The sequence below is a fragment of the Schistocerca piceifrons genome, chromosome X (genome assembly GCF_021461385.2).
Source record: "Schistocerca piceifrons isolate TAMUIC-IGC-003096 chromosome X, iqSchPice1.1, whole genome shotgun sequence".
Classification (NCBI taxonomy): Eukaryota; Metazoa; Arthropoda; class Insecta; order Orthoptera; family Acrididae; genus Schistocerca; species Schistocerca piceifrons.
Window position 1 is genome coordinate 205,896,254 of NC_060149.1, and position 16,823 is coordinate 205,913,076.

The window sequence follows — 16,823 nt, forward strand, 5'->3', positions numbered from 1 at the left end:
AAGTTCCTAGTTAGGTGACTAAAGCAGAAATATTAGGATTCAGTGCACTGTTGATAACAAGCTCTGACAGGACAAGAGTGGTAGTAATCGCTTGTGTCGTATTTGAGGGAACCATCCGAGTACTCGCCAAAAATGATTTAGGAAAAACACGGAAACGACATCGTAATACCCGGAGGAGAATTTAAATCGAGCTCTTTCCTAATACCAACCGACAAGCAGACAGCACACTTATCGAATTTTTGTAATTATATTATGGTACCTCGAGTTCACAACTCGAGTTATGAATTCCACGAGCATATTGGTGCAACTCTCAAAAATTTTCAAGAAAATCGAATTTGAAGTTTTGAAGCTTTCAGGTCGTCTTTAGTACACTAAAGTACGGTCGATACTTCGATAGACTGTGTGGCTCTGTGTTAAGAGTGGTCTTCTGGAAAGAGGCCGGTCTGTGTTCGAGTCCCAGCCGACGCGAATTTTTAAACAAAAAGGCGCCATCTGCAAACATTTCCGTGAAGCACAAAATGCATAAAGATGGATCAAAATCCAGTTTTCATTGAAAATATAAAGTCGTATTTCCCATAAAATATTAATAGACTATTTAAATTAAAGAAAAAGTTACAAATAAATGTTTTCATCTGTATTTTACTCTTCATAGACATGAATGTAGAGTATGCACCTTCGTTTAAAAGTTTATCACGGAGAGAGATAGAAACTGGGCCGGTTAAGTACCACAGCGCCACGGGGCTTGCCGAAATCTGGTTCTCACTTTAGGGTATTAAAGACGCTCAGAAATATTTCAGAGAATTTGAGAGTAGTGTCGAATTGGTTTGCATAACTTATATTTGAGTTCTGAACTTAAATATAAAAAATTACTAAGTCCGGTTGTCGGGTGGTCACTTGGTGAGCCGATTCTTCTTTTCAGATGACACGATCTGGCACGCACCCCGTTGCTCTGTGCTAACTCTTAGTCTGAGGGCTAGGAAACTTAGTCCTAAAAAAAAGGAGAGGAGACAAGAGAGGTCGTTTGGCAATTATGGATGCGGACAAGAAATGTCAGGGCTAGCAGCCACCGCAGTTGCAAGTGCCAAGGGTGGCAGAGGCAAATAATGTAGGCCTAATTACAGCACTTATATTGTGTAATCATCAAACATATGTTTTGTAACTTACGTTTTCTAAGGGCAAAAGTGATATTTTTAAAGCCACTTTATCACCACTACTCAGTTCCGTACGTTGTATCAAAAACTGCCAGTTTCACCTAAGCTCTTACCCTCTTTCGTAGCACCTCTTGAGTTCCGTAGCGAAAATGCAGAACTCGCCGAAGGTAAGGTAGCACGCCGAACTCCTGTTCGCACACTCCTTCGCACACTGAAGCATCTCGTACACTGAAAGCCAGAAGGAAAAAAAATATTAGCCATCAGAGTTACACACACTCGCTAGTCTGAGAACTGCGAAATATCTTATACTTCTACTTTTACCTATAACATTAGGCTTTAGAACTAGGAAATTATTTAACAATGACACAGCTAAACATTACTGCTCCGAAATTTGAGTACGGCAGAGTTTGCAGTCTTTTTGTTACGATGGCGTAAGAGGTAAGTGCTAAATTATTTTCATAAATCGCAGACTTCTGTTTAACTGCACGACTGGAATAAAATTTTACCTGATGTAATTATTTTAGCCAGTCACTTCCATTTTGTTGCTTGTTTCCGATACGTAACTAGTTCCAATCGATATCTACGCGTTTTTGCAAATTGATTCCCATCATCTCGTGCTCGTAGCGGTACCATTGCTTTAAGGTAGGGATTAAACATCGATCTTACTGATATTTCTATTCGGTCAACCGTCCTCAGTTGAAGGCTTGAGCACGTATAAATTAGACGAAAGGAAGGTACAAATGCTACTCATCTATTCAGAAGCCCCAGTCGAAGGCTTGAGCACGTATAAATTAGACGAAAGGAAGGTACAAATGCTACTCATCTATTCAGAATTCAAGTTAGTAGAACAGTAATTGTAATAATGTTTACTTATTTGCAACTGGGTACATGTAGTACAATACTGCAGTGAGTATTTTGCCCAGAAAAGGCGGCATTATGAGAGCTGTTGATAAAAACAAAACTACTTTATGCGACAGCCATTTATTTAATAAGTGTTACAAACAACAGTTTCACAATATTGTAGTAATTTTAAAATGTATGTTGTGTTACGGGTTAAAAATTCCATTATTATTATTATTATTATTATTATTATTATTTATTATTATTATTTCTTTCTTGTCTCAGACGTTATGTCATAGAGTTATGTCACAGAGTTAAGGCGTCCTTATACGCCAAAATTTACTGTCGTTTACTTAGTGCTGCAATTGCGGACCGTTTCAGCTTCTATTCTACAAATCTGACTATTTTCCAGTCGTGGTAACGAACTGCGTGGAGCTCTACTTCATTTGTTTCAACCCCACAAATGAGCGTAATTGCTAAAATGTGAAGTACCCTTTACCATGTACTTCACAGTGGTTTGCAGATAGTATCTCTCTCTCTCTCTCTCTCATTTCCCTGGTCCACAGCCTATGAAATAACAGCTGAGAAACACTGCGAAGCTCCTTTTTTTTTTTTTTACACTAATTGATATGGTTACGGAAACCGCTGACCATTCAAAATTTTTTGTAGTGATCTTGCCAACAATCTCATTTTGAGGTTTGTTCCACTAGTGTATGTCGACGGACACACCTTCAGAAAGCGGTAAACTAACTCGCTGAAGCCTGCTCACGCTCCGCAAACACCCTCGTCAGGGGAACGTTCCTCATTCTCACACTACCTTGAACTCTCGTTGCACAGAGAATCTGCTTTATCGAGTTCGACCTATTCCTATCATCATAACGCTCTTTTTTTTCAGACTTGAGGTAGCATTACTATTGGTGCAACCTGGAAACCCAAGAAGTAACTGTTCATTGGGACAAAACCAAAGGCTCTTTGCGAAGCTCTGTCCTCTAGCAGTATTTTCCAAACATACAACGGGATGTGGAAGACCGTCAGCTAACGGCTCCTAAACATTAGCGCGCGCGCGCGCGCACACACACACACACACACACACACACACACACACACACACACAATGCACAGGATCGCTTAATGTAGCCAGTGTTTCCCACGCAGAACCTTTTCTGAATTTCGTTTAAGGATTTCAAAGTTTCCGGCCACAAAAATGTGCTCGCACAAAATATGCCGCTTCTCGGTTGTTCTGTATCTAGCAGCCTCGACACACTACACTATAAAATTCTACCAACCCAGTGAAACTGGAAGAAAAAAAACCGACAAAAATGCTGTCGAGCTCTGCAAACAAATCAGTTACAGGGTGGTTATAATTAAATTTTCGCTACTTCACCCCGTGTAGACGGAAAACTGTCAAAAAAGAAAGAAGGGAAGGGAAAAGAGAGAGAGAGAGAGAGAGAGAGAGAGAGAGAGAGAGAGAGAAGGAACACGTGTATCAACCAAAGTCCAGAATGTCAAATCTATTTTGACACAGGCGATACCTGTAGTCTAATTGCATGGCTTCAGATTTTCGCTTTCAATGTTCACAACAATTAAAATCATTCGCCACGTATTGGTTGTGTTTATGCATTGTAGTCTCAGTGACCCCTCAGAATGGAGCGAGTACCGATGACCTAGTATTTTCCAGTGAGGTACACAAATGACAGTTGCCATTGTGAACGTTTTATTTCAGCCAAGCACGTGAAATGAGACATCTTAATGAAGTGCAAGTTGCAAAGGGCGGTCTACTGGATCCAAAAAGGATGAACGTTTGGTCGTGTTGCTACAGATGCAAATGCCTCTCCGTGTGTTGTTGACACACTACAGGCAGACATTAGTACACAAAGCGAGTTGGACAAGGTCGCCGATGCATTACAGCCCCAAGTGAAGATCGGTATCTGGCCATCTCTGCGTTGCAGCGTCGTACGGATACCACAAGACCACAGCAAGACTATCTCAGAAGAGCCACTGACTGCAATGAACAGAGAAAGGGCCTTCCGACCCAGACGTTCTGTTCGGGTACCCCGCTTGACACGACATGATCTTGGCGCAGCTCGCCTTCAATTCTGCCGGTCCCGTAAGTGGCACCTTCGACAGTGGCACTCGTTATTCACAGAGCTGTCCAGGTATCCTCTAAAGCAAGGTGAAGGCTGTGTTCGTGTGCGGAGACCCACGGCGAGCGGTACTTGCCAACTGTTGTCCAGGAAATCAACAAATTTCTAAGGTTTTGTGATCATGTGGGAGGTTTCAATGTTGACAGCCATGCGGATCTTCTTCTTGTCCGTGGTCGCCTTACCGCCAGAAAGTACACCGGACAAATCCTGTTGGAGCATGTAGGCTGCCAACTACACGAAGGCCCTTAATTCCTTCTTATGCCAGGGCCTATGTGCGGACGTCAGCAGGGAAGTCTTGCGAAGCCTGGACTTGAAACTAATGGAATGACCGTCGGTGAGTCCCGACCTAAACCCCGTGCTGCATGTGTAGGACGTACTTGATAAACGTGTACGTGGTCGTGTTCCACCACAGACTATCTGAGACCCGTCATGGGTTCTCATTGCAGAATGGCAGCGTGCACCACAGAGCGACCTCCATAGACTTATACTGAGCATGCTACGTACGTGTCACGCATTGATAAACGCTCACTGAGGGCACACACATTATTGAAGTTACCGAAATCCAATGAGAAGCTTCCAGGATCACTGGATGAATGATTGTTTGCACTTTTTTTCGATACCTCCCAGATATTTCAATTGTCTTTATGTAAACGATCGAGGATGTAATGATGTTCCGTTGTGTACTTAATTTAAGAAAGATTAAAGCATAATTTGGTAACATACCCAGTCCTTAATTATTGCTCAGTGGAGTATGGCAGATGCCGAAAGTCATGTTCCCCTAATTCTTTGGAGCAGTGTATTTACTGCATATGTACGCAGCAGGATTTGCGTTGTTAAGTAGTGTCAGTGTCACGACTTGCATTAGGCACCAGTGCTGATATGGCACAAATATTTGTTCTTAACCCATTTCATTTAACAGTATACATTAATGACACTGTCTTTAATAGTGTAGCGACACCACTGTTTAGGATTGGAAAATTCAGTTTTGTGTGATATTCTGGACACAAGCTACAGCCAGGTGCGGGCCGGATTGCATTGAGTTACGTATGCCAACGGTTCGAAGTAGAATGGAGGCCACAGGGCTGTCGAACCACTGAAAAGCGTACACGCAGCGGTTCGCATGGCGCAAGCTACAGGCAGAAGGGGCCCACTGGCGCTACCCAGGTGTTGTGCGTATGTGACTCGGAGTGGCCTGTTAGCAAAACAGAGGCCCACAGCAGCGTATAAATGGTGCTGGTTTTCTAACGAGATGTATTCAATTGTGACAGCTCTCCTGGACGGCGGGGCGTGTCGCACCACCGGCTACACGCAGCAGCAGATGCGGTGCCAGCATTCCCGTCACAGCAGGTTGCTGGTTCGACCTCTTGAGGCTGACGCGGGGTCCATAGCCAGTCAGCAGTGGGGCACTCCACGGCTCGCTACCGCGGCAGTTGTCCTGGCTTACAACACACGCCGGACGCATCCTCAAGGCGAGGGCCACGGATTCGGATGGCAGATCGCAGGCACTTGTGCTCACCGCGATCTCAGCTATGCCAGCGAGGAAGCAGTGCTGAGTCAACGGGGAAGAAGACCGCTGAGGCAACTGCTGGCGCAGCCCTGACAATGCGGTCCTACAAGGCCAACACACAGCAGTGTGTTGCACTGGGTCGCTGGGGTAGTGGCCTCAGCATTGCGGGACCCTGTGACGAGGAGCGAGGTGAATGGTGAACTGTAGTGGAAACAAATCATTTGAAAAGCTCAGAAGAGTCTTAATACGGTGCCTTCTACCTCTTCCCGCTACATTTGGTCATTCTGATACAATAGCCTGTGATTTTTGCAATACGTGGAAAGTGTTAGTCCTTGGGGAAAAAATGAGTAGGAACTTTATGGTAGGAAATTTAATGTAATTTTGCACTGGCACACATTTTCGCTAGAAACCGCAGTTTTTCGAGTTATTCGAGAAAAACATACAAAAGTGACATTTAAATACCACCGCCGCCCTCCACTCTGCTCACACCCCACAGGTGGGGGATTTCAGTTAGTGCCACCACCTCCTACCACGGTACAAAAATTTGCGACTCCACGAATTTTGCCCTTAATTTCCCTTCGCTAACTGGACTAGTTGACTGACTATGGCATGACACAGGCACTGATCCAGCGTTATTTCTGTACATCCCCTTGCAAATATAATCTGTTGTCGCTCTCACTTTCAAAGTAGCACTTGTGCCTTGGGTTATAATAATAATAATAATAATAATAATAATAATAATAATAATAATAATAATAGAGGACCGGGAAAAGAATAGAGGACCGGGAAAAGAATAGGCCTCCGGTATGTTCTGCCAGTCGTAAAAGGCGACGAAAAGAAACCACTAACAGGGCTAAGCCCCCTTTTAGTGTGATTAGTTGGTTCAGGACAGAACTAAAGAAGCCTCGGACAAGCGCCGTCATGGTCGGAGACGATCCTTTAACCCTATGCCCGCCCACAATGGTAACGACACTGCTAGCCAACTGGAAAATGATTCAAATCCAAATAGAGATGTTTTGCAGAATATGCTTCCTGCAACCACCCTAGAAGGAAAACAAAGACAGAGGATGAGATGGTCAGATGAAGTTAATCGACACCTCATGTTCTGTTATTACCAAGCAACAAACCTAGGAACCAACACAACTGGATACAGATCACAACTATACACAACATTTATCACCACATACCCAGAATTAAAATTTGTAACAGAACAACGACTAGCTGATCAGATCCGTGTAATAATCAAAAATAACAGGATACCCCAGTCAGAATTAGAAAACATCAAACAACAAGTACAACAAATACTGGAACAAAATAATGTGCAATCAGAAGAAGAAGAAAATACAGTAATGGGCTCAAACATCCCAGAGCAAACAAACAAAGAACAACACGCATCAATTAAACAGTCAGAGGAAAACGAAATCTTAAGACAGCCACCAGAACAAGCACAAATAGAACACGAAGTGACACACATGTTAGATATAGAAGAAAAATTTCAGCTGACGTATATAGAATACAAAGACACAAATACAGACATTAGACCATTCTTGCATAGACCGCCAAATAACCAACAAGTCGAAACAACAATAAAAACTATCAACACAATCATACACAACAAAATAAATGAATACACAACTATGGAAGAATTACAACTACTGGTTTATATAGGAGCACTCACTACACTAAATATACACACTAGGCACAGATCAGAACCAACCAACACACAGAAGAAACCCACAAAACCAGGATGGCAACACAGGCTACAGATCAGAATAGAAAAACTGAGAAAAGACATTGGACAGCTAACACAATTTATAAGAAATGAAATGTCAGACAAAAAACGAAAAAGGTTAGGTAAAATCTCACAACGAGAAGTGATAGAGCAATTAGATGAAAAGAAGCAGAAATTACAAGCATTGGCCAAACGACTTAGAAGATACAAAAAAAAGTGAAAATAGAAGGAAACAAAACCAAACATTCAACACAAACCAAAAGAAATTTTACCAAACAATAGATAACACACACATAAAAATAGACAATCCACCAAACATAACAGACATGGAACACTTCTGGAGCAACATATGGTCAAACCCGGTACAACATAACAGGCATGCACAGTGGATACAAGCAGAAATAGATACATACAAAATGATACCACAAATGCCTGAAGTGATAATCTTGAAACATGAAGTCACCCAAGCAATTAATTCTACTCACAATTGGAAATCCCCTGGAAAAGATAAAATAGCAAATTTCTGGCTAAAGAAATCCACCTCAACACATTCACATCTAACTAAATTATTTAACAGTTATATTGCAGACCCATACACATTCCCTGATACACTTACACATGGAATAACTTATCTGAACCTAAAGATCAAGCAGACACAGCAAACCCAGCTAAATATCGCCCCATAACATGCCTACCAACAATATACAAAATATTAACTTCAGTCATTACACAGAAATTAATGACACATACAACACAGAACAAAATTATAAATGAAGAACAAAAAGGCTGTTGCAAAGGAGCACGAGGATGTAAAGAGCAACTGATAATAGATGCAGAGGTGACATATCAAGCTAAAACTAAACAAAGGTCGCTACACTATGCATACGTTGATTACCAAATAGGTTTTGATAGTGTACCCCACTCATGGTTACTACAAATATTGGAAATATACAAAGTAGATCCTAAATTGATACAGTTCCTAAACATAGTAATGAAAAATTGGAATACCACACTAAATATCCAAACAAATTCAAATAATATCACATCACAGCCAATACAGATTAACCGTGGAATGTACCAAGGAGACTCATTAAGTCCTTTCTGGTTCTGCCTTGCTCTGAACCCACTATCCAACATGCTAAATAATACAAATTATGGATACAATATTACTGGAACAGACCCACACAGAATCACACATTTGCTATACATGGATGATCTAAAACTACTGGCAGCAACAAATCAACAACTCAACCAATTACTAAAGATAACAGAAGTATTCAGCAATGATATAAATATGGCTTTTGGAACAGACAAATGTAAGAAAAATAGCATAGTCAAGGGAAAAAACACTAAACAGGAAGATTACATATTGGATAACCACAGCGACTGCATAGAAGCGATGGAAAAAACAGATGCCTATAAATATCTAGGATACAGACAAAAAATAGGAATAGATAATGCAAATATTAAAGAAGAACTAAAAGAAAAATATAGACGAAGAGTAGCAAAAATACTGAAAACAGAATTGACAGCAAGAAACAAGACAAAAGCTATAAATACTTATGCTATATCAATATTGACCTACTCATTTGGAGTAGTGAAATGGAGTAACACAGACCTAGAAGCACTCAATACACTTACACGATCACAATGCCACAAATATAGAATACATCACATACATTCAGCAACAGAAAGATTCACATTAAGCAGAAAGGAAGGAGGAAGGGGATTTATCGACATAAAAAACCTACATTATGGACAGGTAGACAATTTAAGAAAATTCTTTATAGAATGAGCAGAAACTAGCAAAATACACAAAGCAATCACTCATATAAATACATTGGCTACACCACTGCAATTTCATAACCACTTCTACAACCCTTTAGATCACATAACATCAACAGATACGAAGAAAGTAAATTGGAAAAAGAAAACACTACATGGCAAGCACCCGTATCACCTAACACAGCCACACATCGATCAAGACACATCCAACACATGGCTAAGAAAAGGCAATATATACAGTGAGACGGAAGGATTCATGATTGCAATACAGGATCAAACAATAAACACCAGATATTACAGCAAGCATATTATTAAAGATCCCAATACCACAACAGATAAATGCAGACTTTGCAAACAACAAATGAAGTTAATAGTTTCTTCAGAAATGAAAATTTTGTCAAGGTAAACATTATTTTATGCTGTTTCGTTGCTAATAAATATGAACAATTAAACTATACACTTTCATACATCCCTATCTATATCTACTTAGTGCAGCCACTACTTTCAATGTTTTGTATATTATTTAGATAAAAATTTCGGTTTTTTAATGCACAGAATGCAGAATACCCGTCATCGCCTATAATTTGGAATAGGTAATGTTTATAAGAAAATCTTCTATACAATATGATAGTGCTCAATAACACGTACCCTTAGGCACTTTATTTATTGGTTTCGCTTGAGGTGTTGTGGATATATTAATTTTCAAATTTGATTTTAAACACAAAACGTTTAACATTAAAGAAATGAAAAACTGCTCTTCCAATCTAGGGCCCCTTTTATTCACCGCATTTGTATCATTATTAAATTTATGATTGTGTCATTCACTTCTCAACAACTAGCCAGGTTCGTTTTCGTTAGATATTAAATTTAGTCTTATTTAATACTTATGCTGGTCACTCAATTCAATTGTGGCGATTGGCTGGGCGTCTGACTGTGTTTACCTCTTAGCCATTCTGCGGTCATGGTATGTCTCATACTCGCATTGTCCACCAAGGATGGCACACACTACTGCCGGGCTGAGCGCGCCTGCTCCTAGCATGTGTGCACCTGGCCACACCTGGGATGCAGCATCTCAATTTGTTGCAGAAAAAGCGCCTTTTCCTAGCAGGTCATCAGGCTGCAATCAATTCCGTGTGAACACGCCCTCAGTAAAACTGAGCACATTTTCCTGCATTAAACACAGCTTATAATTTTCTACAATCCACTGCCAATTTCAGAATTTTTTAGGTATTTTATCGGAAAATTGGCTGAGAAACATAGATATGACATGGCGGTATTTTACTGGCTATTAGAACGACACACAGTACAGTACTTCACTAGCTTCAATAAAATAAAACAGGCTGATCACAATGTACTTGTACTTGTTGTAGTAGTAGTAGTAGTAGTAGTAGTAGTAGTGCAAACTCGGTTCTGGCTCATTTTGTTAGTGCGGGTTGCCTACATCAGAAGTAGGTATGAACTCAGGGGCAAACCAATTGTTCTCTTTTGATTGACAGGCACTTACCACCATTATCAGTTTGATTGACTACTTAATTAAATTGATCAATTAATTAACCTCTCCCCCTCTGGGATATCCCCTCCCACCCTCCCTCCCAGAAATTGCCAGGAAAGAGACTCAGTTGATCGGTCATTTGGAGGGAATTTGGTTGCAGTGTGTGGAATATTGTTTAAACACTTTAGACAATGTATAGAATATTATTTAATTATTTCAAGGCTATATTGTTTATTTGTAAAATAATTCAGTTTGTGGAGGTTGGATTTCTCTTGTTCACTATTCTCTGCTGTTTGAAAACATGTTGCATAACCAAATGTTCAGCACTGTATTCTGGGTGTCTTAACCTAATATTCGGCCCTTTGTCAGAACATAACCTATTGTTCTGTTATGTGGTTGGCCACGTCACCCCCAATTTCCTTAAACTATTGTACCGCTTTTGATACCAAATTAAGTAGTTAGTTATGTGCTCCCACCATTTTCTGCTACACTTCTCGAATTTCACATGCTTTTGAATGCCATTTCTGGCGCATTCTACTTGGTCACCCAACCCCATAAACTATTTATTTTTTGTATGTGTGAGAAGAGGGATGAGGTAAAAATCTTATCAAGGTCTGTTGGATGAAGTTAGTGGAACTTTTATAGTTTGTAATATTTCTCTGCTTGATGTTGCAGAGTAACGAAGGTATCATGTTGGGGTGATACATGTGAATGGGTGCTGAGGGATGCAGATCTGTGGTACTTTTATGTAGTTTGGGGACACACCGCAGTGCAGTAGCAAAATCACCACCACATCATCATATCATATATCATATCATATCATATCATATATCATATCATATATCATCATCATATATCATCATCATATATCATCATCATATATCATCATCATATATCATCATCATATATCATCATCATATATCATCATCATATATCATCATCATATCTCATCATCATATCTCATCATCATATCTCATCATCATATCTCATCATCATATCTCATCATCATATCTCATCATCATATCTCATCATCATATCTCATCATCATATCTCATCATCATATCTCATCATCATATCTCATCATCATATCTCATCATCATATCTCATCATCATATCTCATCATCATATCTCATCATCATATCTCATCATCATATCTCATCATCATATCTCATCATCATATCTCATCATCATATCTCATCATCATATCTCATCATCATATCTCATCATCATATCTCATCATCATATCTCATCATCATATCTCATCATCATATCTCATCATCATATCTCATCATCATATCTCATCATCATATCTCATCATCATATCTCATCATCATATCTCATCATCATATCTCATCATCATATCTCATCATCATATCTCATCATCATATCATCATCAAATAATAATAATAATCACCACCATCAAATAATAATCATCATCACCACCATCAAATAATAATCATCATCATCACCATCAAATAATAATCATCATCACCATCAAATAATAATCATCACCACCATCAAATAATAATCATCATCACCATCAAATAATAATCAGCATCATCCTCCCAGTTCCAGTTCCCATTGAATGGTCGAAACACAGTCCTGTCGCAGTAACTCAGCTAGCCTGTTTCTACTTGGGTTGCAGTAGGTGGTAGATACAGCTTTCTGCGACTTCTACTAGGTTCCGGTAGCGCAAAGAGTGAGAGTGTTGTGAGTGTGAGTGTGAGTGTGTGTGTGTGTGTGTGTGTGTGGGGGGGGGGGGGGGGGGGAGGAGGAGGAGTGAGTTGCAGGATGCATAGGGACTACATAACACCACATTGGTATTTTACTGTAGCAGATAGGTTTGACAAAGTTGACACATTTCGAGATGTGTGTGTGCCAGAAATACGATTCACTAGTGGCTGTAATCATTAAAGGACTAATCCATAGGCTCAAACACAGGTATGTGTTTGAGAATCCCAGACCTCATTTCTACCGAAAGCGTTGCACTAGTGATCTGAAACTTCAATCAGCACACCATCTACTACTTGTTATCCTTCTCGAACAACCATTGCATATAGCCCAGTCGATGTATCACCGAACCTCTGACATGGCATCAACACAGGATGCATTACAAATATTGGAGAAATATCTAGCAGCAGCGGCATGAGGTGGTGCAAATACCGGTTTCATACCACATTCCTTCGCCGAATTACTTTCGAAATTCGTTAATTTTATTATGAGGTTGCACCATTGGCGACATGTAACCACACTGTCGGTCACTGTTCAGTGTCGCAGTATTTGTATGGAAAAAGTACTTCATTTGGAGGTAATGCCATACCTCGATTTATAAAGCCAGTATAGCTTTTAACATGGACTTGTAGAACGAAGACCATTTGTGACAGTACCATACAGTAGTTATTGCGATAATGTTTAACATGTGGCGGTTTGTAAGACAATGACGTCTCTCTTTCTAAGGTACAGTGGTACCATTTGCAAGAAAAACTTATCAGACATGTCCACCCATTGCTGATTTTCGGTCAGTATTATTTCGTATCGCCAGCAATCAGTTATTGGCGAAGTATTATACTTAGTAGCAGGGGATGCGTGATAGGTTCGCCTTGAGCATCAGGAGTATAATGTATGTGTTTGTGTTTGTGTTCCAACACGTGCAAAGGAAATGACTATGTGCAGTCGTAAGCAAGGTATGGGTTTGATACGGAATACTGTGATAGCAAAGGGAAGAGTATGTCAAGTCATAAGAATGGTACAGATATTTCTATTTCGAGAGCCGCAGCTGTCAGCAGGGAGTATTTCCGATACTTCACTTATTGTCGAATGTCGTTCAACTGAGACCACAGTCTTAACATTTAATTGTAAGTACAGCGATCAAATATATAAATGTGGCTGACTTCGTAGGACGGTTCTGTCTATGCATGGTTGGTGCGGCGGCGGCAGTCGCCTGTGGCGGAAACGATTCACGTTTCCCATTAACGGCAGGAGTTGTCCAAATGGAGAGGTCTGTTGGTATGCAGGAATGTAGTTGACTTAACCATGTCGTCCTCTAGACGGCCGAATAGCAGACTAATACTTAGTATGTGTTGGACAGCTTTAGTGATCGTGTGGAAATTGGACAAGATTTAATATGGACATGTGTTTGCGCTGGACCATTATTCCCTCCCATATAAATTGTCCAATTGACTGCTTATTCACATTCCCGCCTCTATTAGGTTCAGAGAAGATAGATTGTGATGTGTGTTCAGCGCATCTAGCGGGTGAAAGTTGGGTGGAGGACACAATTGCTGGTTCTGTAGACATGAGAAACACCTTAGTTGACTTCATAAATTATAAGGATGATTTGGAATCTGTTATATCACAGACATGAATATTCACGATTGGAAGTATCAGTTTCCTCTATCTGGTTGGTGGAAGCAATGTACTGAATGCACTGACACAAACCACAGCTTGGTGGTCTGAATGTGTGAGTATATATAGAAAAGACGACACTGTGTGTTGGCTGGATTTACAATTATCGAAAATACGAAACGTTCTCGTGAAAGTGGATTAAATCTATAAACTGAAAAGACTCTAGGAGTTTTTTAAATTGTAATTACATTCTTTATTCGTCGAGAAATGCATAATGGTGGGAGGCTTTTTTGCAGTGCAAAAACGACACCCAGCTGGTGCAAGTGTGGACGTACCATAATTTCTTCATACACCTGTAATTGATAGAAATGTTATGCTGCTGCTTGAACAAAGGTACCATGGTTTATGTTCTGACATACATTTGTGGGAAGCAATGAAACTGCTATTCACTGAAAGACAAAAAAAAAAAAAAAGTTATGTATGTCTAGTCTTAACGGAAGGTTAGATTGGACATAATAAATTGTGATTTCGACACACTGAGTAGTATATCCGAATGTATGTGGTGCTAGATTCATATTGCGAACAGCTGCACAATATAGCAATGCAAGTATTCAACTGTACCTGCTATAGTGTATGAACAGGATGGACAATACAGCTGTAACAATGCCTCTTCATCGGCACCCCTAAGCACACCCTCGCATTTTACTTCTTGTTCTATGGATAGTGATGTTGATTACAGTACACCAACCTGCATCAGTGATGTATTTCCAAGTATTACATCTGAGGGTACGATATTAATCATCACATAGTGCCAGACGCCTGGCCTTCATAACACTTGTTAGAGAGAATCTTGGCAGGATGCAGCACATGCCAGAGGCGCTTATTCGAATATGTCAGATGATTTCCTAGTACAGAGGAGAATAGACATACATAGCCAGTGTGAGTGTAGACGTACCATAATTTTTTCAGGTGCTGTACAGATATAAATGATAACTGCACTGTTTGTGTACAATGTGTATATATTGCAGTTTGATGTTAGGTGGCTTATGTTGTAACATGAGCAGAGAAAAAGAGTGCATGTCCTGTCATGATGGACATATAGATTCAGCACATTGACAATTGCGAGGATATGAGAGAGATTTTTATGTGGAAAATTATGTGTGCTATAGATACTGAGATTCGTTCCAGAACCACAGCAATCAAGAGGAGTCATTACCTGTACATTGATCGGTGTCAGACTGCAGCAGCAATTTTATTTCATAGTAGTTAAACTGGTAAATATGTTCCTGTTTCCCAATATTCTTGTATTATTTCATGATATGCAGAACACTTTTCCAGAGTTTATCTATGAAAAGTTGCGAGTGTAAGGTGATGTATTCTTTGTTCAGGTGTTGAAAGACAAGTTGAAGCAGACCATCCATCTCCGTTGTGATGCTGTTCCTCATCAGACATTGGTGTATTAGGACATCCCCAGACCAGTAGCTGTAGGACACTGAAAATTCCAGCCACGCAGTACACACAGCTCGTGGCGATGTGTCAGCCTCGCTGGGAAGGTAAACACATGCGCCTGGCCGACAAGTTTTACGTGTCCCATTAGGATCGCTAGGAATAATGCACCCTGAGCTGTTCTGGGAAGCATTGGAAAAGATTTCTAAAGTGCTGGACCCATAGCTCTGCATTATTGCGCCAGCAACAGTGCGTAGGTGAACACTTTTTTTTTTTTACAGGAATTTCTCAGGTGTCAAGTATGAAAGGGATGCCGCTGCCTCAGGCTTGTGGGACATGAACGGACACCTGCACATGGCTTGGCAGCTGATGGCTGCATCGTTATTTCACGGGCCGCCGGTGCACCCCAACTCCTGGGGGTGCGTGTGGAGTCGTACGTCGGGCTGCGGATGGTGGGATGTGTTTTTTATTAGCGATCTTTCGTTTAAACTATATTTCGTCTATTCCATTGACCAATAGGGTCCTTCAAATTAAAAAAACCACCCCATACATGTGAAGAATATCGATTTAATTAATTTGCATAAGTTCTTTATATCAGCATGGTGTTAACAGTACAATAGTTATGGGGAGGGTGTGTGTGAGTGGGTAACATGGCCAGAACAGCAGGTTAAAGGCAGAACACTACGTTAATTTGCATAATTTCTATGTAAAACGCAGACTTAGAACTACTTAAACCTTACTAACCTAAGGACATCACACACATCCATGCCCGAGGCAGGATTCGAACCTGCGACCGTAGCGGTCGCGCGGTTCCAGACTGTAGCGCCTAGAACCGCTCGGCCACAAGGGCCGGCTTTTCAGCCAAGACGATCATACGCCCACATACCTCTGCTCTCTACAGTAAATACTATTATCTTGTATTCCCCAGTCGTAGGCACATTTACCCACACAGCGTGTTTACAGCTGTATGTAAACCTGGCCTGCACATCCGCAATAGCTTCTTTCTTTTCCACTTGCAGTTTATATTCTTGCTTTATGGCAATAGTTTATGGGAGTGGGTGACCAAGTGGAATGCGCCAGAAATGGCGTTCAGAAGCATGTGAAATTCGAGAAGTGTAGCAGAAAATGGTGGGAGCACATAACTAACTACTTAATTTGGTATCAAAAGCGGTGCAATGGTTTAAGGAAATGCGGGGTGGGGGGGTGGGGGTGGCGTGGGCCACGATTGGCTGCCGTGTTCTCCGGATCTGAACACATGCGACTTCTTTTTGTGGGGCTATATTAAAGACAATGTGTACAGCAGTAACCCCAGAACCACTATTGAGCTGAGAACAGTCCTTCAGGAGGTCATGCACAGCACCGATGTTCCGGCGCATCATCA

At 40.7% G+C, this 16,823-nt stretch overlaps 1 protein-coding gene across 3 annotated transcripts in view; it reads right to left on the bottom strand.

Moving 5' to 3' along the window:
- Positions 1–16,823, bottom strand: part of LOC124721150 — a 524,040-nt gene that overhangs the window by 210,891 nt on the left and 296,326 nt on the right. For all 3 annotated transcript variants that reach the window (XM_047245970.1, XM_047245968.1, XM_047245969.1), the window contains exon 3: positions 1,265–1,379. In XM_047245970.1, coding sequence (XP_047101926.1) covers positions 1,265–1,379 — 115 coding nt within the window. The remainder of the gene's footprint in view (positions 1–1,264; positions 1,380–16,823) is intronic.